At 41.8% G+C, this 25,692-nt stretch overlaps 1 protein-coding gene across 1 annotated transcript in view; it reads right to left on the reverse strand.

The window, feature by feature from the left end:
* Nucleotides 1-15,715, reverse strand: part of Alkal1 (ALK and LTK ligand 1) — a 23,870-nt gene extending 8,155 nt beyond the window's left edge. The window contains exons 1-2 of the mRNA XM_021222450.1: nucleotides 15,529-15,715; nucleotides 199-252 (exon numbers count right to left, since the gene is read on the reverse strand). Of these exons, the coding sequence (XP_021078109.1) occupies nucleotides 199-252; nucleotides 15,529-15,715 (241 nt within the window). The remainder of the gene's footprint in view (nucleotides 1-198; nucleotides 253-15,528) is intronic.
* Between the last annotated feature and the right edge of the window lie 9,977 nt (nucleotides 15,716-25,692).

The raw sequence follows: 25,692 nt of genomic DNA on the forward strand, positions 1-25,692 counted from the left end.
TCTGACTCCCTCTTCTGGAGTGTCTAAAGACAGCTACAGTGTACTTACATATAATAAATAAATAAATCTTTAAAAAAAAAAAGAAAAAGAAGATAATAATAATAATAATAATAATAATAATAACAAAAAGACTGGATTTTATATAAAGTCTTTTTTTTTTTTTTTCGTAACTGAGTCACTAATAAAGCATGTGCTTACCTGTGAAATGCTTTATGAACTTGTCTTTCAATGTCAAGTCCCTTGGGAATATTTCTGAGAAGGAAAAAAAAAGACTTTGTAATTTCTAGGATAGATTTCCAGTATAAAAACATAAATATAGCACTAAACACATAGATCCATGTAGGGTGCATAGCTGATCTCAAATCCCTTGCTTTAGTTCTAATAATTTCCCAGGGCTCTAGAGCTCTAGCAGAACCTCCTGCTTGTTCTACAGCTCCCCGAGGAAACCCTATAGACCACTCACTAATGTCGAGATCGAGCTGATTACTGGACTTTCTGGCTGTTTCTGGAGGAAACAGTTCCTCCAACCCTGTTTCCCAGCCTCAGTGAATAGCAGCATTTTTTATCCCTTGCATAGCTCTGGTGGTTTCCATGCCAATGACGCCCAATAAGCCCACAGGTGTGGCACTATTCGAAAGTGTGGCCTTGTTGGAGTAGGTGTGGCCTTGTTGGAGGAAGTGTGTCACGCTGAGGGCATGGGCTTTAAGGTCTCAGAAGCTCAAGCCAGGTCTAATGGTTGACTTGCTCTTCCTGATGCCTGTTGATACAACTGTGGAACTCTCAGCTTCCCCTTCAGTACCATGTCTGTCTAGGTGCCACCATGCTTCCCACCATGATAATGAACTAAACCTCTGAATTGTAAGTCACCCCCAGTTAAATGTTTTCCTTTGTAAGAGTTGCCATGATCAAAGCAATCACAGCAATAAAGCCCAAACTCAGACAATGGTCTACATCAAAAAGTTAATCTTAACTGTACTTTTCTCTCCCCACTCCATCCCACTATGAGTCAGTTTGCATACTCCTCCAAATATTCATCTTGGTTCTTGCATTTCTATTGTCTACTAACTCTACTGACACAGATATCACACTTCTGTGACTGTGACTAGATAACAGCCTCCTAACCTATCTTGTTCTCCCTATAATTCTTTCTCCAGAACAGCAGCCAGAGGAAGTACAGCTGAGGTACTCTTGACCTGCTTCTATGGCTTTAACTTGGAAAGCAACTTTAAGTTGAAACACAACTTAAAGAACAGGCTTCACGTCAGACTTCACTGCTACTCACTAAAACATGTCATCCAAAAATGCAGTTTATAAAATCCACTAGGAGCACACACATACATGTAATAGAGAAGAAAATAAATTTCATGAATATTTAAGCCTTGGGGGGGTCTATTGTCAATTGTGTATTTGCTTTTTCTTGCAAACAATGCCTCCCAAGATTTGCACTTATTTATTTTGTGTATGCTGGTATATGTAATATAGGATGTATAGGGTCAGAGGACAAATTGCAGAGCTTTGTTCTCTCCTTCTAGCATGTGGGTCCTAAATATCAAATTCAGATCATCAGGATTGACAGCAAGCACCCTTACTCACTCAGCCCTCTCACTGGCCCTATGTGTTGTACGTTTAGACATATGATGTTTTCCTTACATACTGAGTTCTTTATAAATCACATGTGCTATGAACAAGGCATGAAAGGTACATTTGTCCCCTCTAGATGAATCAGAGTTCATGAAAACTGAGCAATGTTGATGGAGTCCCAGAGTAAATGATAGTTCTTTATATCCTAGGAGGTGAGGAATGTGTGAGAACCCTTCTTTTAGGAAAGCTACTTTTCCTAGCAGTGTGTAAGCTCAGATCATGAATGTAAGAAGGGAAGGAAGGATAATCACACAAGAAGTCACTAGATATGCACTCACTGGTAAGTGGAAATTAGCCCAGAAACTTAGAATACTCAAGATACAATTTGCAAAATACAAGAAAATCAAGAAGAAGGAAGACCAACATGTGGCTACTTCATTCTTCCTTAGAATAGGGAACAAAATACCCATGGAAGGAATTACAGAGACAAAGTTTTGCACTAAGACGAAAGGATGAACCATCCAGAGTCTACCCCACCCAGGGATCCATCCAATCATCAGCCACCAAACCCAGATCCTAATGCACATGCCAGCAAGATTTTGCTGAAAGGACCCTGATTTAGCTGTCTTGTGTGAGGCTATGCCAGTGCATGGCAAATACAGAAGTGGATGCTCACAGTCATCTATTGGATGGAACACAGGGCCCCAAACGGAGGAGCTAGAGAAAGTACCCAAGGAGCTGAAGATGTCTGCAACCCTATAGGTGGAAAAACAATATGAACTAACCAGTAACCCCAGAGCTTGTGTCTGTAGCTGTATATGTAGCAAAAGATGGCCTAGTCAGCTATCACTGGGAAGAGAGACCCCTAGGTCTTGCAAACTTTATATGCCCCAGTACAGACAAACGCCAGGGCCAAGAAGTGGGAGTGGGTTTGGTAGGGGAACAGGGCGGGGAGATGGTATATGAAACTTTCGGGATAGCATTTGAAATGTAAATAAAGAATATATCTTTTTTAAAAAAAGGGAAAGAAGGCAAGCATTCAGGAATCCAAGCTTTGCTTCTGTGTGACAGTGAACACTAGCATTTTGGAAATCATCAAAAACAAGTTGTTTGGCACTGAATGGGTCAGAACATTTCCTGTGCAAGCATTAAAACCTAAGTTCAAATCTCCAGTTCCCAAAGAAAATGCTTATTGTTGATGTTGAAACCTATCACCTCATCACTGAAGGGAAAGAATAGACAAATCATGGGTACTCACTGGCTGGCTGGTCAATCTAACCAAAGAGCCAATCTTCTGATTCAAATATGCTATTTTGAGGAGTTGGACAAGGGACTGAATGAGTTGAGGGGGGTTGCAGTATCATGTGTGGCAGAAGATGGCCTTTTGAACATCAGTGGGAGGAGAGACCCTTAGGCCTGAGGGTGATTGATGCCCCAGTGTAGGGGAATGCCAGGGCAGGAAGACTGGAGTGGGTGGGTGGGTAGGTGGGGGAGCACCCTCATAGAGGCAGGGGGAGGGGGATGGGATAGGAGGTTTCTGAAGGGGAGACCTGGAAAGGGGAAAACATTTGAAATGTAAATAAAGAAAATATCCAATAAAAAAAGATGTCATATCAAGAAAATAAGGCAGAGAATGATAGAAATGTCTTCCTCTGATTTATACATGTATACACATGTGTATACACACCTGAATAATCACATGTGTACAGCAGAAACACTGACAGTTCCTCAGAAATTTGTAAATAGACCTACCTGAAGATCCAGCTATACCATTCTTGGGCAAATACCCAAAAGATGCTCCACCATGCCACAGGGGCACATGCTCCATGATGTTCATAGAGGCCTTATTTATAATAGTGAGAAGCTGGAAACATCCAAGATATCTCCCAACAGAAGAATGAATATAGAAAATGTGGTATATTTATACAACAGAATACTACTCAGCAATTAAGAATAAGGGCATCATGAGTTTTGAAGGCAAATGGATGGAACTAGAAAATATCATCCTGAGTGAGACAACCCAGACCCAAAAAACATACATGGTATGTACTGACTAATAAGTGGACATTAGCCAAAAACATACAGAATACCTAGGATACAACTCATAGAATTTAAGAACTTTAACAAGCAGAAAGACCAGTGAGAATGCTTCAATCCCACTTATTAGAAGGAAGAAAATAATCACAAGAGGCAGAGAGATGAAGTGATTTGTGTGGGAGAGGGTAAGGAGAGTGGAAAGAGGAAGAGGGTTAGGTATGTGGGTGGGGCAGACAGGAGATAAGCCCAGAGGGCCAGCAGAATAAATGGAAATGTGCAGCCTCCGAAGGTGGGAGGTGGGGAGACCCTCTAGAAAATACCAGAGACCTGGGAGGTAAGAGACTCTCAGGACTCTGTGGTAGTGACTTTAGATGAAATTCCCAACCGTGGAAATAGGGTATTTGAAGAGTCCACCTCCAATAGAGAGACAGTGCCTCAAGACAAGGCCAACCCACAGTCAAATTTTCTGACCTCGAAGTATTCCTATCAAAAGGAACTGCAGGGACAAAAATGGAGAAGAGACTGAGGGAAAGGCAGTCTAGTGACTGGCCCAACTGGGATCCACCTCATGGGGAGACACCAAGGCCTAACACTATTACTAATGCTATAATGTGCTGACAGACAGGAGCCTAGCATGGCTGTCCTCTGAGAGGCCCAACCAGAAGCTGACTTAAACAGACACAGATACTTATATACAACCATTGGACTGAAGTCAGGGATCCCTATGGTTAAATTAGGGAAAGGACTGAAGGAAGTGAAGGGGAGAGCGACTCCACAAGAAGACCAGCAGTCTCAACTAACCTGGACCCCTGGGAGCTCCCAGACATTGAGCCACCAATCAGACAGCATACAGGAACTGATCCAAGGCGCCAGACACATATATAGCAAAGGACTGCCTGATCTGGCCTCAGTGGGAGAAGATGTGCCTAGTTATTTAGAGATTTGAGGCCCCAGGGAGTGGGGAGGCCTGGTGTTTGGGGAGCATCCTCTCAGAGTCATTGGGGGAGGAGGAATGGCATGAGGAACTGTGGGAGGGAGGACCAGGAGAGGGGGCAATGGGTGGATTGTAAGTAAATTTTAAAAACAGAAAGGTTTAATTGTGTTTTGTTTTTATTTTATAGACTTCTCTTTTGAAAAAAAAAACAACTAAAGTTTAAATGAGTATAGAGTTAATTAATATTTGTCTACAACATAATAAGTGCATTTCATGGCATAAATATACATCCTTTGAAATTCAAACCACGCACACTTATTGTGTATATAAGTGCCTTAGATAATTAAATGTAATGTTTATGCCATCTAAAATAAAATATACTACTTCTAAAATTCATATTTAATCATTTTTACTTGTAAATTGCCATCGTAGTAATTGTAATTCCATTAGCCTGACCATGACCAAGAGCATAACCACCTCTGATTGCACTTCTTCAGTGAACCTGAGGGAGGGGTCAAACTACATCTTAGGCGAGGTCAAATACTGTCAGGCTTCATTTTAGTTTCATTTGAAAGTGGAATTTATACTAAAGGGAAATTATTTCTACTTTCAATGTGGGAAAGGAAAAATTGGTCCTAGGGAAGGCCAGGAGGAACCCTCTCAGTGACAACAAATTCCATTCTACACTGTGGTGGTACAGGGACATCCTTTGGTAGGAAGCCATCTATAGAAGCTTCTTACATATTTCCTTGATGATGGGGAGGAAAAGGAGGACTCCTTGTCATCAAAAGCGTCCTTGGATCTACTAGAAACTGTAGACCAGGGATTGGATGAAGAGCTGAGTTGGAGGAACAAGGCCAGGGCCAGATGTTTTGATTTGATTCAGGAGAGAGAGAGAGAGAGAGAGAGAGAGAGAGAGAGAGAGAGAGAGAATGAATATGAGAATATGATCAGGAACACATGATTACCACTTTTGGTATCACTGGGGCAGGATTCTACTTCTGCAAACACCGGCCTGTGCCTTTATCCCTTTATCCAAAGGAAGCCTAGTAAAGCTTCTGCCAGCACGAGAATAAAATGTGCTTTGTTTTTAGAGATGTTTTGTTTTTAGGGATGTGGTTAGTCTGAGGAAGGGTTCATCATCTCCTGGCCTTGTTCCCATGGAGGTAATGGGGATGTAGGGTCAGCAGGTGTTGCCTGATGGTGAGCCAGCCCATCGCAGGTGGAGTTTCCTTGGTGGCTAATCAGGTAGTGTAGAGCATGTGCTGTTTGTCCGATCTACCTTTCTCTCCTTCCTGTAGCAAAGCTAGACAGAGAAAAGCTCTAGCTTCAAATGAATGTCTGTCCCACAGTACAGGGCTACAGGCAGGATGAGGGGCCAAGTTCAGATACTACTCTGATGCTCACTGCATTTAGAATATCAAGCGCCTAAGGACTTCCCTAAACATTCAAATTTAGAGACCCTTTTAGTTGACTTTTGTCTATTGTGAGCATTTTCTGTTCTTTGAACAATGAGGATTTTAACACGCGAGCTGCTAACTAACAGTGGTGTGTTTTGTTTTGTTTTGTTTTGTTTCGTTTTTCCTTCTTGATGTCACCTGCTCATGAAAAGAACAAATGGTTCTTTCCAGGTCCTCAAGCTGGTGGTTTCAACTTCTGTGGCTCTCCAGCACTTCAGCTGTCTGATGCTTTGTGGCCGTCTGCTTTGTAAAGTTTCTCTTCTTTTCTGGTAATTTCTTCTCTTAATTGCCTGTGGGATTTTGTTTTGTGTCTGGAAACACTTTAGATTGTACTTTATATTTCTAGTGAAGCCCCTGGCCCTCACTGTCCGTGCATGTCTACTGTGAAAGTGCCTCTTCTCTCTGTAAGGTTTTACTGTGCTCTATAAGATTATCACTTAGTCCTAGCTACTTTAGATTCCTACATGAAACTAGCCATCTTTTCTTTGGAGAGGGGTGTCTTTACAGAAGCACCTCACTCAGTTACATGAATCTGTTCCTTCTGAGTTTCCTTCGGCATTAAACTGAGCACCTTTTGTGGTTCACTGCATTTGAAGCCAGTTTGCCACCACCAGCCACACTGTCTTCAAGAATGGTGTCCCAGTCTTCTTAACTGGTCAGCAAATACGGAATGATTGTAGGTCACATCTTACAATTGTGACAGCTTTTCTACACATTGTTTAGATTCTTAGTGTGTTTTCTATCTATTCTGGTCATCTAGTATTCCCATACTTCAGCTTCCTCTAGAAGCTTTTTCTGGCTTTCTTGAAGCTGGTAATTCTCATTCACAGTAATACCTATTGATCCTTTAGGTCATTTTCCTTTGATTTGAACTACCCTGCACATCATTTTGACTTCAGCTCCTTGTAATCTGAGAGTTTCAGCTTATCTACTAGTGACAGTATTCTTTTCTACATACCAGTCACCAATCTGTTTTTTTTTGTTTTGTTTTGTTTTTTGTTTTTTTTTTTTTTGCAGAATGTTCAGACATCTTTTAGTTCTTTCTCTAGAAATAATATATCATCCTGTTCCAATGTGGAGCCCTCTGTGGTGGTTTGAATAGGGTTGGACCCAGGGATTAAGCACTATTAGGAAGTGTGGCCTTGTTGGAGGAATTGTGTCACTGTGGGCATGGGCTTTGAAACCCTGGATGCCAGTCTTTTGTTTGCCTTCAGAACCAAAAGTAGAACTCTAAGCTCCTTCATCTCCATGTCTGCCTGAAATCTGCCATGCTCTCTCCTTGATGATAATGGACTGAACCTCTAAACCTGTAAGCCAACCCCAATTAAATCTCCTTATAAGAGTCGCCTTGGTCATGGTGTCTGTTTATAGTAGTAAAACCCTAAGATAACACTCTCTCCAGTGTCTCTCCATTTGCCACCAACTTTCTACTTCTGTTGATTCTTCCCAGATGCTTCTAAGCCTCCATGGATTTTTTTGTAAGTAATTCAAACTTTTTCAAGTAACTCTTGTTTTTCTTCACATTTTCCTCAATGAGTCCTAAAAGCTCTAAAACAAGCACGTTTCTCCTTCCAAATGAAGCAGCCTATTAATCAGTGGAAAGGCTCTCCATAACAAGAGAACAGTAAACAATAGTGACACACAGGATTAGTTTCCCTAAAAATTAGGGACTGTCCTAAGATCTTCCCAAAATAGTGCTTCACTTTACACAGTTCTCCCAGGACCAGCATTAGTAGGGTTCTGGGGCATCCCTGAGCTTCTGTGTGGTGTCAGGTAGTTGCATAGGTTGTTTGGGCCTCCGGTGCCAACTGGACCACAACACAAAACACAGCATTGCCTTCAGAACTGAATACTAGGTGACCGTGGGGCAGGCTATCTCTACTATAAACAGAATTAGAAATGCACATTACTGCACCTGACTTTATATGGAGTCTGGGGATTTGAACTGAGTTCCTCCTCGTGCTTGCACCTACTGAGCTCTCTCCATTGGATACCTTTGTAATTTTCCATTTAATGCTTTCTCTTTAAGTTTTCATTGAGTTATTGTATGTATATGGGTGTTTTCCCTATATGTATATCTGTATAGCATGTGCATAAAAATGTGTGCTCCCAGATGCCAGGGGAGGCCATTGGATCGCCTGGGACTGGAGTTGCAGACAGTTATGACAGCATGTGGACACTGAGAATCAATCCTGTGTCCTCTCTAATAGCAGCAGTCAGTGCTTTTTACCACGTCACCAGCTTCCATGTAAAACTTTCAAACCTTGGGTGGCCATCGGTATCCAAATATTTTGAAATGAACAGTAAAGATAAAGCCAGAACTCTTGTGCTTCAAGTTCCCACACAGATAGGAGGAAAACATCACCTACCTATCTGTCTCCTAACATCAGCAATGATCTTAGAAATTGGCACCTAAACATTTGAGAGTTCTCTTACAGCCATAAAAGTGAAAAACAAAGAAGAAAATGTATAACTAAAATGGAATTTTAGGGCTATGAAGATGGCTTAGTAGGTAAAGGTGTTTGCTGACCAGCCTAATGACCACTGGGACCGACATGATAGAACTGACTGCCACAAGTTATTCTTTGAGCTCCAGATGTGTGCTCCACCAAATACACACTCATGCACATGCATGCACACATAAGTAAATAAATATAATAAAACATTTAAAGGAATTTGAAAACCCTTAACTTCCCTAGGTAATTTCTGATTAAAAAGGAATGTACTGGGGAGAAAGAAACGACACTGGGTGATTCTATCAACTTCCTGCATGGAATTTCTCTACTTTGTAGTGAGATAAATGGGTCCTTCAAGCAGATAACTGTTACTGCCAAAAGCACTGTGAATGGGGAGAAATCCATTCATGTAAGTGAGCTCTGGCCGCTCATAATGAGTGTTTATGATCAGAGCATCTGGCTACTGGGCCCAACAGACAGCAAACATCTGGTTGTAGTGCCTGCCAAATATAAAAGTGGAACAAAATCATATGTATCCTTCCCACCTTGACCTCTTCCCACACTAACTGTTTTCAGTGAACCAAATAGCTATAAGCTATTCTACAAATAAAATACTAACACGTGGTAAAACCAAAGGGGATAGACATGCTTGTTTGACTATAGTAATCATTTTCTATGTAAGTGTACAGAAAAGCATCAGGCTATGAACCTCTGTCATGTTTAATAAAAACATTTTAAGAAAGAACCCACATAACTAGTCAGGGTGGCACATGCCAGTAATCTTGGCACTCCAGAAGCTGAAGCAGGAGGACTGGAGCTTAAGTTCCGCCTGGACAGCAAAACTCTGTCTTAAACAAAAACAAACTACACCTTCTACCTTGGTAATACGCAAAGTAGCAAAAATTATTTTCATCCTTTCATTCAGAAGTAATTGTTCATCACCAGTTACTGTAGTATGACTGTCTAATTGGGCAGAGAGACGCCTTACAGATTTATAATAAAAGAATGTGGGTTACATAAAATAGAATTCCATTATTATGAAAGTGCCAGCAATATTCAATATATCTAGGATTTTTGAGATTTTTTTCTATAAATATAACAATGAGACATGTTTAATTATTATTTTTTTGAACATACAGTGATATAAAGGAAGAAGGGTATGATACTGGAAAACATATACTGGCTCCTCAACCCTGCTCCCTGATGTACAATCCTAGGAATCTCCAAGATGACCCTGTCTTTTGCATGACTTGAATAAGGACTAGAAACCTTCAGAGTGCTTCAGGATTGGAAATGGTCTCCAGAAGCAAGAAGAGAAGATAAAGGGCTGGTCTCAGGGAAGGGAGGAGGGATCGAGGCTCTGTTGAACACCAAAGACCAGTGATTCAATAAAACCTCCACAAACCCTTCAAGATGGTGAGATTTTTAGAGCTTGCAGATAACTGGGCACATGGAGAGCAGTGGGGGGTTACTTCCACTCACAGGGCATGGAGGTCAGTGACTTTCTCCAGTCTTGATTTTTTTCAATCCTTTTTATATGATAAACATAGGTAGGTACAGTGTTTTCCTGAGTTCTGTTAGTTGGTCTAGCAAATGAAATCAGTTTTTAGCTGTTTATCAAGAAGATCAGACTGGAGTTAGCACTTGTGCTGAGCACTGGAAGTGGAGCTAGGAAGCTCTCTGACTTAGGGTTTTACTGCTATGACCAGACACCATGACCAAGGCAGCTCTTATAGGGACATTTAATTGGGGCTGGTTTACAGGTTTAGAGGTTCAGTCCATTATCAACAAGGCAGGTGCACGGCAGCATCCAGGCACATGTGGGGCTGGAGGAGTTGAGAGTTTTACATCTTCATCCAAAAGGAGACAGGAGAAGACTGTCCAGGAGCTAGGAAGGAAGCATCTAGGAGGAAGACCTTAAAATCCACACCCACAGTGACACACTTCCTCCAACAGGGCCACACCGCCAAAGAATGCCACAGAGACCATGATGAGTCACATATCTCACACAGGGGTACACTTGAACTAGGCTGCAGCCATGGTGCCTTCCACACCACACACAGAAAGCTAACACACACATGCACAACACCCTCACACCCACATAAACCCCCCCACATACACACACACACACATACACACACACATACACACACACACACACACACACACACACACACACACACACACTCAGAGTCAAACTAATTTCCTTAAACAGGTAATCCCTGCCTTTGTACCACAGCTCCTTTCCCCCAGACCAATTGCTTTCTTATACGGAATCTTCTCTTCTGTCAACATCTAACAGGTGATGTATTTGGAGTTAAATAAACACTATACTTCGTAGTACATTTTCAAGATATCTTGATTTTGTATTTTCCCATACTGCAGTCCTAATCAACAGTAAATTTAATCTTCTCTGTTCTCTGAGTAGGTTAACATTACTCACAGTCAACAGTCAAAAATATCAGGTACTATGAATTGAGAGTAGGTGTGAAGTAAAATCCCTTGGAGTTGGACCATGTCTGCACACGGACAGCATCAGGATTGAGCTGGATTTGAGAACACCAGCTGGTGTCCAGTGCAGAGTAGACTGTGTGCTGCTCGTGCAGAGAAAAACATGTGCTTTTTAATGTCACAGAAGACTTCCATTTTGACTGCTGTGGAGAAGAGTATGAAAAGGCAGTTTGTTTTTACCATAGAATCCAAAATGTGCAAACAGAATCCCAGCAGGCAAAGATAAAAGAAGCATATTGGAGAACACAACCAAACAGTCTGGGAAGGGTAGAAGAGGGATAGCATCTATACAGATGAGCCTGTGGCTGCCGCAAACCATGAAAAGAGAAACACTCAAAAAGGTAGGAATGTCCTGGAGAGGGAGCAGAATCTGCCCTCAGTCATCTTAAATGTTTAAGTGAAAAGTACATCAATCTCCCTAGAGCCTCTTTTCCTTTTCTGTCTGATTCCTAGTCCAACATTGCCTTTGAGAGGACTTAGGACTTCTGGGAAAGTAAGAGAAGCTAGGACAGATTTATAACTCAAGAGGTGTCACATCCCGCATTACTTAATAAAGAATGTCAATTCTTTATTAATGTCAATTGGCAATTGTTTAGAATAACCTCTCTAAAGGGATGTTCAGTTTCTTTTAAGGCTCCACCATAAACATGGTTTTTACACTTATACAACCCCTCTGAGACTCTGGCTTTAGAAATTCTATAGAATTAATGAAAGTGTGTATAGGTCACAAAAGGGGAAATAATAACTTCATTTTTTTTTCTCTTATGCTTCTGTTTCCTCACATTTCAGGACAATATCTTTCTGATCTCAAAATCCTCCAATTTCTTTCCCAGCCCATCACAGCCCATTTTCAGCTTTCTGGCCTTGTATACATGCCAATGCATGAGCACCTAGAACCTCCTTTTATGACAGTATTCGGGGTATGGTTCCATTTGTGCTTCTTCCTATTATAGTGACGATGAGCTGGTATCAGAGGTCAGGAAGGAAGAATGAAGAAACACATGTTTTAATTCTCACCCAAGTCAGAAGCAGGAATATTGTAAGGGGTACGGAGACCATTTGAAGGTTCCCAGGAGGTGGGAAAGACAATAACATGGATCAACAGATTCCAGGCAGTGGAGGCACCAGTTATTAGCAGAAGTGAACCAAAGAATGACAAACAAAAACCTCACAATCACAAGTCTGTAAAAGTGACCTCGGATATTGCTGCATGACTAATTCAATTGGAAGATGCATTCGTGAATGGCGGACAGGCTCTGGGGAAGGAATCCTGGCTGGGAACTCTTGTCCCAGGCTTAGTGTTTACTGTCCCTTCTGCTTAGGAATGGCCGTCCCACCTCCAGCCTTGCTTCTGATTTAGGAAAGGAAGCTGGCTAACTTACTGAAAAGGAACAATGTACAACTCCATGCTGTGGTACTGTGAAATATATCGTTGCCCTTCCTGGTGTACAAATCAGAAACTGCTTGGAATCTTGGCAATGACGGTGTGTTAAGAAGACTGAGGACTGGCAGCTTCTGAATAGCTTCAAGATAGGTCTGATGGGCTAGCTGATCACCAGTACCCAGTGATTCAATCTTATTGTGTAATAAAGCAACCACAAAAACTCAAAAGCACCAAGTTTGGAGTTTTTGAAGAGTTGAACATGAAGATTCACCGGGGAAAGGGTGGGGTGGGATGTTTGCTCACCCATGACCCTATGCCCCATCCTGTGCATATCTTCACATTTATGAGCCACGGCAGCAAATTAGTGGAAATCTGAGGAGACAGTATGGGAACCTTGATTCTTACTTAGCTAGAGGCTCGGAATCACAAGTAAAACCACCCAGAGGTTGCAGTTGGCAATGGAGGCAGTGACAATCCTAGAGACAGTCCTCAGCTTGTGGGTTCCGACTCTCATCTTCAAGAGATGGTAAATGCCAGAACCAAGTTAAATTAGAACCCCAGCTGCTGTTTACTGCAGAACTGCTTCTGTGGTGTGCAGGAAAATCCACCACAGTGCAGTGCCAGAGATGATCTGTGTGGTCACAGTACCAGAGGAGAAGCTGCATTTGAGGTAGTTTTTACCGGTGCAGAAAGAATTCCAGAACTTAAGCCTAAAAACACAGGCAGGGACACAAGAGACTTCTGCTACTCTCACATGACAACCCAGTGGGAGTTCTAGGATATTTTAAACCACCCTGAACTTGGTTTTTTTCACCAGCTGAGGCTGGGTAATATCACAGGTTCTACTTTAGCCTAACAGAGAGCAACTACAGGCTTGCTCACAGGAGTGACAGTCCTTGGCCTCGAGGACTTGGGAGAGTTCTCCTCCTGGATGAATTATGACCACTTACCACTCCTATAAGAACTTCCAGATGGGAACTTGTCTTCTCTGTATTCATCTCCTTGTTTTTTCTTGATCCATGTCAAGAGTTCCATTCATAGACAGACTCAGATGTAACCAGTCACCCTTTCTTTCCCCATGTAAACAAGATACAGTAATCAAAAGATGAGGCCACCTCAAACAGCTGTAGAAAGCAATAAATTCTGAGGGTGAGCCATAGCTCATTTTCTTTCAGGCTATACGTTTTTTACATCTTCTTTTTACAACCATTGCTGGTTGAATCTAGGGCCTCATGTGTTCTAGGATATATAGTTCCACCACTGAACTATATCCCCCAATTTTCTTCAATGTCTTTAACCAGAGAAATCGCATTAAACTAAAATAAAACAGGTAAAATTCATGTATTACCAGAAGTGATTTTGCAATTTGAGGTTTTTCTCACATTCCTTTTGTATTCTAAAGCTACACTAGTACCTGAGATAAATAGTTTTGTTAGCAATAATTTTCAAGTCAAAGTGTATAATAATGTGTAAGCATCAAGGTATGCCTCCTCCGTACGGAATGCCCCTACTGCCTTATCTGGAGGGCTTCCAGATAACAGGCTTGGTCTATACGCCCTTATTAGCCTTCCATGCCTTTCTGTCACTTCCTTCTGCTTCTCTCCCTGCCTGGCTCACTCAGTCCATGTCTGTGCGAACCCCTACTCTCTCTCTCCCTCAGACATGCTGTGAAGGGCAGACACGCTTGTCTTCCCATCCATCTTTCTGATCTCAGTTCTCTGCAAGCTGTGTACCTTGGGAAGTAACTTCTCACTAGAAGCTATAGGGTGACTGGGTAGATATTTATACCATAACTGGTAACATGGGTATGGTTCCCCTCTTATGCCAGCACTTGGGATATGAATGCAGGAAGATTTCTGCAGACCCAAGGACAGCCTGAACTACTGTAGATTGAGTTCCAAGTAGTCTGAGCTACGGAGTAAAACTTCAAGACAAAAATAAAACCAGAGAGAGAGAGAGAGAGAGAGAGAGAGAGAGAGAGAAACTAAGAAATCCTCACCTCTTGTTTTCTTTAAAGTGAAGCCTGAGCTACTTATGGTAATATATGCCAATAATTCTAAGGCTGAGCCAGGAGGATGAGAAGTGGGGGCTACAAAGTGAGACTGCGCTTCAGACAAGAGGGAATTAAAATGAATGGAGGGAGAAGAAAGGGGAGGAAGAAAATAAGGCTCAAGGAAGGAGCAAGAGAGAAAGGGAGAGAGGGTACAGAAGAGACCTTGGGTGCTGTGGTATAATTGACCCCAGCCACCCCTGCGCTTGCTTTGTCCTCTCAGCAAGTTCAGTGGAGACCAGGGAGACAGGCCCTTTGCTCCAGCTCCCCTTGCTCTGACTACAAGCTTAAGCAAAGATGCTCCAAAGTGGCTTTTCTCTTCCTCACCTGCCAGCTTCCTACACTCTTCCCAGCAGTCCTTTTTCTACACCTCCTGTTCCCCAGGCTCTCTCCCTTTCCTTTTCATTCACACATCTCTGTATATAGGTGTCTTGCGGTAAGGGTACTCTACCCTGACATCTTTTCCTACCTTCTTCCTAAGCGTCTTGGTAGCAGGAATGTCCAGGCTTGACATTGGGAGAGGTTGTAGTGTTTAGGGCCTGTCTAACTGACCCAGGGGCAATAAATAAATAAATAAATAAATAAATAAATAAATAAATAAATAAATAAAATCAAACTACCATCAGCCATGGCAGCTTCCCGAAATTCACACTCCAGTCTCCCATTCCCGGGGAACAACTTGAAGCGGGAAGAAAGAGGCATTCCAGAATGTTCAGGTGCCTGGGAAAAGCCATGCTGATTAAACTCCAGAAGACTCAGAGAGATCTCTGTACGATGATCTATTGTCAGATGCATAGATTGTTCATCATCCAGGAAGGCAAGGCTGTAACCCAAGTCTTCCCACAGTTGGGTTCATTTATTTCCAAAAGACCTCCCACAGTTAGGAATGAGGCATATAAAGCTGATATTTTTCCCCAGAGGAGTTTTGTTGTTGAAGTCTAAACCAAGGCAAATATAGTAAGTCTGTTACTTCCTTCCCAGGGAGAGGATTCCCAGGAATCTACAGGTGTCCTCCCTCTGCTCTGCTTAATTCAGCCTTCCCGACACCAGCTTGCCCAGCTATAAGAGTGGTCCAGACTTTAGAAAGGGCAGGTCAGGGGTCATACAGGGCTTACCTGTGCTCCGGGAGGCTCTGGGAGTCAGGCGAGTCCCTGTCACAGGGAGGAAAATCTCTGGCCTGAGCTCAGCGACACCACGCGCTGCCCTGCGTCTCTGGGGCCGCCCCTGAGTCCCAGGCGGGGACAAAGCCAGCGCCAGCAGCAGCAGTGCGGACACTCGGGCGCTGGGCTTAGCGGGCCACATGGCCTCGGTGTCTGGAGCTGAGAGCGGCAGGCTGGGGCGGCAATGGGGCTTGGAGGCGCGGGTGACTAGGTCTAAACGCTCTAGGGCGCGGGGCGGGGACCGGAGGCGGGGCGGTGCTGAGGGACCAAGAGAACCCAGGGCGAGGGCGGGTCGGGACAAAGGACCCTCGGGAGCACACGCAGCTTCCCAGGGGATCCTTTCCTCGGCTTCAGGATGTGGGGCAGAGAGTCGCGCCGCGAGTCACAAGTTCTACCCGGCTCCGTCTCACGCCTTAATTGTGGGTCTCTGGGTCATGGCTTCCACTGGTCCAAGGGATCAAAAGCAACTTGTAGCTCTGGACTCAAGAGAGCGGGATGGGGTTTCTGCTGGCAAAGGCAGGGTTCAGAGCTCTTGAACCATGAGCTCCGCAACGCCACAGGGCTGGCCAGGTGAGAGCTCCCGCTGTCCCTGAGTCCAGAGTCCGCATCTGTCCAGGGACCCAGAAGAGGCAGAGCCTGTGGTGTCCTAGGAAGTCAAAGGATTTGTAATCGGGACAACAGAAGTGCACACCGGGGCACACCTACCTCTGTACAGGAGACCAGAGATCCTCATGGCTGTTTGTTTGTTTTGATTTGCTTTTTTGTTTTTGTTTTTTTAAATTATGGTACTCTTATCACAAAGTTTTGTCGGTGTTGATATCAAAGAATGGGAGAGGTGTTAATATCAAAGAATTCGTTTAAAATCAAGAGTCTTAGATGAAGCAGTTTCAGTTTGTCAGTTACGATTTGAGCCATTTTGTCTGCCTGACTTAAGTATACATGTCAACATGACCATGCTTGATTGTTAATTACCCTCTCATAACTGAGGGGGGGAAAGGCCCTGTGGTTCTCTAATCATTGGTTAACTCGAAATTTCTCTTCAGAGACCTGTGTGTCTCAAACTGGAAAAAAAAAATCTCAATTTACTCAAGCATTATGTTTTCAAGCATGCCCAGGAAATTGAAGCAGGAGGTACAAAACACTTTTATAAGAGCTTTATAAAGTCATGCCTTTGAGAGAGTTGTTGTGCAGATTTCCCCCTCAGAATGCTTGAGGAAGCAGGAAGCAAACCCCTGATTCCTGAGCAGACACCATGGCATGCCCATGCTTTTATTCCCAAGCAGCCTCAGAGAGTCCTTAAGAGTCCTTAGCAGAAGGAACAAACTTTCTCACGTCTCAAGTGAAATGCTGAGAAATTACAAGTTCACAGACATGAACAAGAATTTCACATTTAAATTTAATTAGAAATATCAGATCGGAAGTTTAGTATTACTCTGGAACACAAGGCGCAGGGAGTTTGGGGGTGAGTGAGGGTGGAGACCAGAGTGTGAAATAACACTGCTAGAGAAAATCAGAAGTGACAGACATGCACCCCCAAGTCGCTAGGAGGGAAAAAAAGCACGAGAGCTGTTTTTTCTTCTAAGTGCCAAAAGGAAGGTAAGAAACCAAGGAACTTTTGACAGTTGGTCTGGGACTTGTTGCTTGGGTTTGGACAGTGTGAAGCAGGGCAAGATTTACTCTCTCTCTCTCTCTCTCTCTCTCTCTCTCTCTCTCTCTCTCTCTCTCTCTCTCTCTCTCTCTCTCTCTCTCTCTTTCAAAAATAACTTTATTCCTTTTTCTTTTTTGCTTTTTCTTTCATATATTTCATTCCAACCGCAGTTTCCTCTACCTTCCATATCCCACTCCCTCTCACTACCTCCCCTCTCCCCCAGATCCACTCTGCCTCCATTTTTCATCAAAAAAGAGCAAGTCTCCCAGGGATGTTAACAGAACATGGCAAAACTTGTTACAATAAGACTAGACACATACCTTCATATCAAGGTTGGATGAGGCAACCCAGTAGGAGGAAAAGAGTTCTAAAAGCAGGCAAAATGGTCAATGACAGCCTCTGCCCCCACTGTTAGAAGACAGCATAATAATTTTGTCAAAATCAGCAAATTGTCTGTACCTCTCTGTTGTAGGACTTTTTCTTTGTGATTTCTTGCTGTTTCCTTGAGTGCTACCTCCTACCAAATGCAAGCTTGTTCAAGTGGCTACTTGAAGTTTTCTCACAATAGTTGCTAACTTCCTTCATGTGGTATTTTGTATAAATAATGAGTGCTCTCTTTAGAAAAGAACATATAGTAACTGTGGTGGTTTGAACCAGAATGGTCTCAACAGGCTCATAAGTTTGAATGTTTGGACCCCAATTAGTGGAACTGTTTGATAAGGATTAGGAGGCGTGGCCTTGTTGGAAGAAATGTGTTACTAGGCCCAGTCTAGAGCACAATCCATTGGTCCTCTCCATACTCTGTCCCTTCTCCCCCTTTCTCTCTCTCTCTCTCTCTCTCTCTCTCTCTCTCTCTCTCTCTTTTTCCTGCCTGCAACTTGTGGATCATGTGAGCACTTACTATTCCAACATGATGCCTGCCTGCTACCGCCATCTTCTTCACCATAATGATCATGGACTAACCCTCTAAAACTGTAAGCTAGCATTTCTTTTAAAAGTTGCTTTGGTTGTCGTGTCTCATAACAGCAACAGACCAGTAATCAATATGATAACTCATTTTTAAAATAATTCTGTTAGCTTGTTTTATAGGCAGTGTCTCACTCTGTAGTTCAGGATAGAATGAAACTCAATAACAGACTAGATTGGCCTCGAAGTCATGAAAATACACCATATCTGACACCTGAGTTCTGGAACTATAAAAAAGCACCCACCACCTGCAGCTAAATAATTCAAACTTTGAAGTATACATTTAGAAATATGTTTTTAATGACCCAGCACAGGGGAAGGCCAGGGCCAAGTAGTGGGAGTGGATGGGTAGGGGAGCAGGGGTGGGCGGGGGTATAGGGAACTTTCGGGATAGCATTTGAAATGTAAATAAAGAAAATAATAAATAAAGAAATAAATAAATAAATAAATAAATAAATAAAAAGAAAGAAATATGTTTTTAAAGCCTCAATACTCAAGGTTTATTCCTTTCCTTCATTTTTCTTTTCTTTTTTTTTCTTTTTTTTTTTTTTGATGGATGGATGTTCCAACCCTCATACTTTATTCTTTGTTCCATCACTTATATATCCCAGCAAAATCTTTCCAGCAGTTTTAAATCACAATGTGATTACATTTTAGTTTTCTTCTAGTGAATGGTTACCAAAAAAAAAAAAAAAAAAAAAAAAAAAAAAAAAAAAAAACCTTTGCAAGAATAGTATTATGTAGTACAGTTAAAAAAAAAAAAACAACAAATTATTGCTTTAGGAGGAACAACAATATGAACTAACCAGTACCTCCCAGAGTTTGTGTCTCTAGTTGCATATGTAGCAGAAGATGGCCTAGTAGGCCATCAGTGGGAGGAGAGGCCCTTGGTCTTGTGAAGATTATATGCCGCAGTACAGGGGAATGCTAGGGCCAGGCAGTGGGAGTGGGTGGGTTGGGGAGCAGGGTGGTGGGAGGGTATAGGGGACTTTTGGGATAGCATTTGAAATGTAAATGAAGAAAATATCTAATAAAAATTATTTTTGAAAAAAAAGAAGCAAATCCAAAGTTTCATGCATTTTCATGTAAATATAATAAACTGTTTCAGTATCAAGTCTCAAATGGAGAAAAGATCTAGAATGCAGTCCCCAGGGTTACCACAGTCACATGAGTGCGCCTCGGTGTGACACAGCTCCAAGGACTATGTGTCCTGAGAACTTTATGCTGTTATGGAGTTCTTCTCTGCTTGCTGCCCTCACATTCCTCTTAATTTAAGAATTATAGGAAAACTCTAAGGGGGCTTCAAGTCACTCACTGGGCAACATCTCTGGCACTCACAATTGATTTCTTATATGTATTTCTGCCCTCAGCTTCCTGATATGACTTATTAAGAATTGCTCCTTTGATTTTCTTTCTTTTTTTTCTTTTTTTCCTTTGATTTTCTAACAGACTCACACTAGTTAATCAAAGTTAGGCTTGACTTTGTAATTCTCCTGCCTCAGCATCCTTTGTGGTATGATTACAAATATATACCACCAAACCCAGTCATTTGTTTTCTTTTTAAATTATTTAATAAAACCTGTTACATTCCTCTAAATTCTTGACACTAGTGCTCTCTGAGCTGGGGCCTGGTTGGCACAGCATGACAAAATTCAGCAAAGGGCCAAATCATCCGTACACAACAGAGCAGCTGTCATACCTCCCCTGGAAAATGGAGAAGGGAACCAGTGACTTCAGTCAACATAATGTGTGTTTCTTCAGGGAAACAGAAATTACTGGCACTTGATGCACTTTGCTGTAATGTTCAAGTGCTCATCAGAAGACTGAATGATATGGAGGACAAGTAGAATCCTGTGTAACAACTGAAGAACACCTAATAAAGCACGACATGAACCTTATTCAACATTTCAAGTTATGACCATATATTTAATGCATTGTAAAAATTGAAAAAATATTGAGGGGAAAAATCTATTCTTATGTATTTCCCCCAGTCTGTCTTCCTTCCTTCCTTCCTTCCTTCCTTCCTTCCTTCCTTCCTTCCTTCCTTCCTTCCTTCCTTCCTCTCTCTCTTTTCTTTCTTTCTTTCTTTCTTTCTTTCTTTCTTTCTTTCTTTCTTTCTTTCTTTCCAATTTTCTTTCCTGTGCTAAAAATCTAACCTAGGGTCTTCTATATGCCAGACCAATGCTTTAGCTATAAAGTACATTCCCAGCCCTATCCAAAAGTAATGATACTATTAACCTAAATATTCTTCATACTACATTTTCTTTATTGAAAAGTTCATACATGTATATAATGAAACATAATCATATTCACTCCATATTTCCTGTCTCCATCTTGCTTCAGCTCACAACAAGCTTCCTCAAGCTTCATATCCTTTTAGTTAAGAACACACCAAATCCAACTAGTGCTGGATGTGCATGTGTGTGGCTATCCTCTGGAGTATAAGAAATCTACCGGGGCTGGTGAGATGGCTCAGCGGGTAAGAGCACTGACTGCTCTTCTGAAGATCCTGAGTTCAAAACCCAGCAACCACATGGTGGCTCACAACCATCTGTAATGAGATCTGATGCTCTCTGCTGGGATATCTGAGGACAGCTACAGTGTACTCACATATAATGAATAAATAAATCTTAAAAAAAGAAAAGAAAAGAAAAGAAAGAAAGAAATCTACCAACAGTCATGAAAAAAGAGGGAGGGGAGGAGAAAGAGGAGGAGGAGGAGGAGAAGGAGAAGGAAGAGGAGGAGGAGGAGGAGGAGGAAAAGGAGGAAGAGGAGGAAGAGAGACAGACAGACAGACAGAAACAGGGAGACAGAGACAGAGACAGAGAGACAGACAGAGAGAGCTGAATGACTCTCCTTCATCTGGTAGCTATCATCTGCCAAAAGTCCTTCCCAGAATTTTGGTTGGATTGATTTTGTGCAGGTTGTGTGCCAACTGCTGTGAGTTCATGAATGTGGTAACTATGCCAAGTCTGAAAGTTTGTACTTCACAGCACTGTTCTCCATATCTGGCTCTGACATTCTTTCTATCTTTTCTTCTCTGATGTCTCCAGAGTCCTGGTAGTGGTTATGGAAATTGGGTTGTGTTAAGAAAGATGCCTTATTTAGAACTGAGCACTCAGCCTCTTATTCTCAGCAAATTGACCAGTGTGCATCTTAGCACTGACTGTTATTAGCTGTTGGAGAAGCTTCTCTAAGGTTGAGGAAAAACCCAGGTCTATAAATAAGAACATGGATATTTAGAAGGCAATTTGACAAGACCATTTAGGAAAATAACAATAGTCGATTCTACCTTAAGGCCTATAACACTGAGGGACAGCCATGTAATTTTGATTAGACTTACAGTAATAGGCATGAGATTATCTTATCTCCTGTAGAGAAGGGCTCAAATCCAATCAAAATATGACTAACTACTCAATAACGGTTGTACCACTACTACACCAGTGGACACTTCTTGCCTGATACATTGATTTGAAGAATATATGGTCCAGTACCAGTAGAGTCCATTCATATCCCTTCTCCCCAGGATCCTGCAGGGTATCTTCCTGTACTATAAAAGAAAGTCACTTTTGCTGTCTATTTTGTCAACTTAAAACAAGCTAGAGTCATCAGGGAAGTCAACTGAAGCATTATCTCCATCAGATTGACCTGTAGGCAAGTCTGTGGGTCATTTTTCTGTTTAATGATTGATGTGGGAGGACCTAGTCCACTGTGAGTGGTTCTATGCCTGGGCAAATGGTCCTGGGTTGCATAAAGAAGATAGCCAAGAAAGCCTGTGTGCAGTGCTCCTCCATGGCATCTGCTTCAGTACCTGCCTCCTAGTTCCTTTATTGGCTTCCCTCAATAGTCTGTTATGTAAGTCACATAAACCCTCTCTTCCCTAATTTGCATTTTGCCATGGTCTTTATCATAGGAATTGAAAGCAAACTAGGACAACAGTTTCTTGTTCTAACTAAATTTTTAAAAGTGCGATCATGTCTGTGTATCTTCCAAGGCCAGTTTCCTGTTACAAACCAGCTAAGAGGTTGTCTGTTTGAATTTCAGACCTTGATTTCGATAAGTTTGGGGAACAGGCCAGTGAAACAAAAACCTAGGATAACTCCCAAGAAGATAAAATCATACTATAAAGTTTACAGGAGCAAACAATTTTAACATTTCAATTAATTAATCAACTGATTAATTTTACATCCCAACCACATTTTCCCTCCCTCCTCTTCTCCCAGACCTCTCCCCATCCGCTTCTGCATTTCTCTTTAAAAACCTGGAGGCCTCTCATGGATATAAACCAACCCTGCATATTAAGACTAAACACATCCTCATTTATTGAGGATAACAAGGTATATCAAGGTATGCAACTGTAATATATGGGTGAAGGGCTTAGGTGATTCTCAAGAAATCAGGGTCTTCTTACAGCAATAAAATCATACATACCCACATCTTCTCTAATGGTATGTTTCATCTCACTCTGGCCTTCTTTTTAATTGAACTCTCTTACACATGATTTAAGATAATGTCTTACAATTTTTCTTCTGTCTTTGTTCATGAACTCCTGCATATATACATACACATGCATACACACTAAATTGAAAGACTGTTTAGTAACTAACTTGAATTTCACACAATAAAATACGATAAACAGAATTATATTCCTGTGGGGAACAGATGAAGACCTGAGTGAATGCTTATTATTGACATGTATAGGCTTATATTTTTCAAACCCTACTTTTAATAAGTATTCTTAAATGTTTTAAACTCACTTCTAGCCTACCACCCACTAGATGTAGTGGAAAAGAAATGTTAATAGGATTTGGGGAAAGCGGACCTGATTAGAAAGAGTTCTTTGGAGCAAACGCAATCTGCATTGTCAGGGTATCAGCAGTTCAGTTCAGTAATGTCAGGATAGCAAACATGAATCAGCAGCAATGGCATGAACCAGCAGAAACAGCCAGGCCTCTGTGGAATCAGCAACTGTAAGCAGCAGTGACCAGGACCAGCAGGGACACTAGGAGAAGTTCTCTACTGTGCTTCTCTCAACAGAGTGAAAATCAGCGAAGACTAAGACATGAGAACAACAAAGTGTCGCAAAGCTCACTATGCAAACCCATTATCAATGTCCATTGAGTCTTATTTATATTCCCTCCAAACATCACGTGTCCTCCCCTGGGTCCTGCCTGGGCAAAACACCATGTGAGTCTATCTTAGCAAAACTCTTCGTGAGTCTGTATCAGCTGACAAATTCAGAAACGTCCAGTTCACTCTGTAATCTGCCCAGGTCCAAAGAGTCAGCAAGAAGCCACCAGAAGATTTTTCGTGCATTTGTTAAAGAACAGCAAGGTATACAAATGCCATCCAGCATCACCTACCATCTCCTGGGTTACATTTATATTCCTTCTTAATATCATGCATCCTTTCATGTGTCTGCTCCAGCAAAACATCCCTTCACCTGTCTGCTCCAGCAAAACATCCCTTCATGTGCCTGCTTCAGCAAAATATCCCTTCATGTGCCTGCTTTAGCAAAGCATCCTTTTACCTGTGTCTGCTTCTGGAAAACATTCTTTCATGTGTCTGCTTTAGAAAAACATCCTTTCACCTATATGCCCCAACAAAACATCATTTGGCATAACTGACTTTCCAAAGAAACCAGAAGTTTCAACTTAAAGATATGAGCAAGTCATGTCAAGGACCCCAATGCCTCTGATCTATATGAATGACAAATCCTTCCTATTATTGATGTTGGCCTGCAGTGGAGAGAGAAGCTCACCAAGATGCTAAGTCTTCATTTTCCAAAGGAGCAGAGGGGTAGAGCCTCTTGGGAAAGACTGACATAGCTTGCTCACTCCGGTTACTTTATTCAAACATCATAGAAGATTAATTGGAGGTCCTGGCTAACAATGTTATCTTGCCCTTTGCTGCTCCTGAGAGCAGACAGCCCACACAGATCTCAGTCCTTTTTGACCATGGCTAGGCATAATCAAAAGTAAGAACTCCAGGTTTGCCAGAAATATCATAGGACCAGGAGCTCTCTCACATAGCACCAAGTGCAGACTTTCCAGAGAGACAACATTCCTTCAAGGTTTAAACGGTCTCATAATAATTTCTCAGCCTCTACTAATTGACCCAGACATAGCAAACGCTTTGCTGAAACTTTTCACTCGAAACCAGACACAAAGGCTTTAACAAGCATTTCATTTAAAGCTAAATATAAAAGCTTTAGTATACATACCATTACAGCTTCCCTATGTCAGGCTCAGGACAATGTCAAGGACTTTGCCTCATCTGGTATAAATGTTATGAACTATTGACCTTTAGCTAAAACCATGCAGAGTTTATCAATCATATCTGTTTCCTCCTCATTCAGCTTTATATAATAAACTTGTCTCTTTGTTTACCTATATACAATAAACCTGCCTCTTTGGTCAGCAGTATATAACAAAGACACTGCATTTCTGGGCTGCTAGTGTGCCTCTATCAGAGTATACAGCACATATAGTCCCAGCTTTTCTGTACACATGTCTGTGTCTGTTCTTTCTTCATTGCCCCAGTTGGGTGAATCCCTGTTAAAAGCTAGCTTGACATCCAAGTAAACTTAGGAAGACAGTGGGGTATATCATTAGTGATTGGGGTCAGTGCTGACAGCAGTTGACTGGGGTGAGGGGTAGCTGATAACAGCGGGCAATTTCCTAGGTCAGCAGTGATAGTGGTGATGGGAGCAAAACTTAATTATCTGGGACTGGCAAGAATGCCCAACAAGAAACTCTGTACTCTTTTAACTCTTAAGTGACTGGCAAGTAAAAAGTGGATAGAGAGAAAGTCATGCATGAACACACACACATACTTTTATACATATAAAAGATCAACTATGCTACCTACCAGCCCCTCCTGGCTTCCCTTTTGCTTTACCTACCTTTAGCTCTAGGAGGCAACTGCCCCACCAGCTCCCATCCAAGACCCTTAAATCCACTGAAAACACACACTCACACACACACACTTAATTCCTTTACAATTTACCTTCTTGGCACAATTTCTGAGTGTTACTATCGCCCACCTGGAAAGGCATGCCCTTATCAATTTATTATCACTGTCATTCCACATGCCCTAAACTTAGTGGCTCATTCCACCTAGTTCCTGCCAAACATCCTTGGCCATCCACCTGTAGTGGAGGCCACAGACCCTAACTCCAACCCAAGGCCTTACATGGTTGCTGCATTCTTCTTCCTAATTAAACTCATTGGTTTACCACAATAAAATAAAAGATACTAAGGCAGAAGAAAGACTAGTTTGAAAGAGAAAGGGGGTCAGCAGGAGTGGGAGGAGAATAAGAGAGAGGAATTGGAAGTAAATATGTATATGATATATATATATATATGAAATATATAATATATACATATATATGTGTATACACACATATCTTTATCTATATCTATATCTATATCTATATCTATATCTATATCTATATCTATATCTATATCTATATCTATATCTATATCTATATCTATATCTATATC

The sequence above is a fragment of the Mus pahari genome, chromosome 22 (genome assembly GCF_900095145.1).
Source record: "Mus pahari chromosome 22, PAHARI_EIJ_v1.1, whole genome shotgun sequence".
NCBI classification, from domain to species: Eukaryota; Metazoa; Chordata; class Mammalia; order Rodentia; family Muridae; genus Mus; species Mus pahari.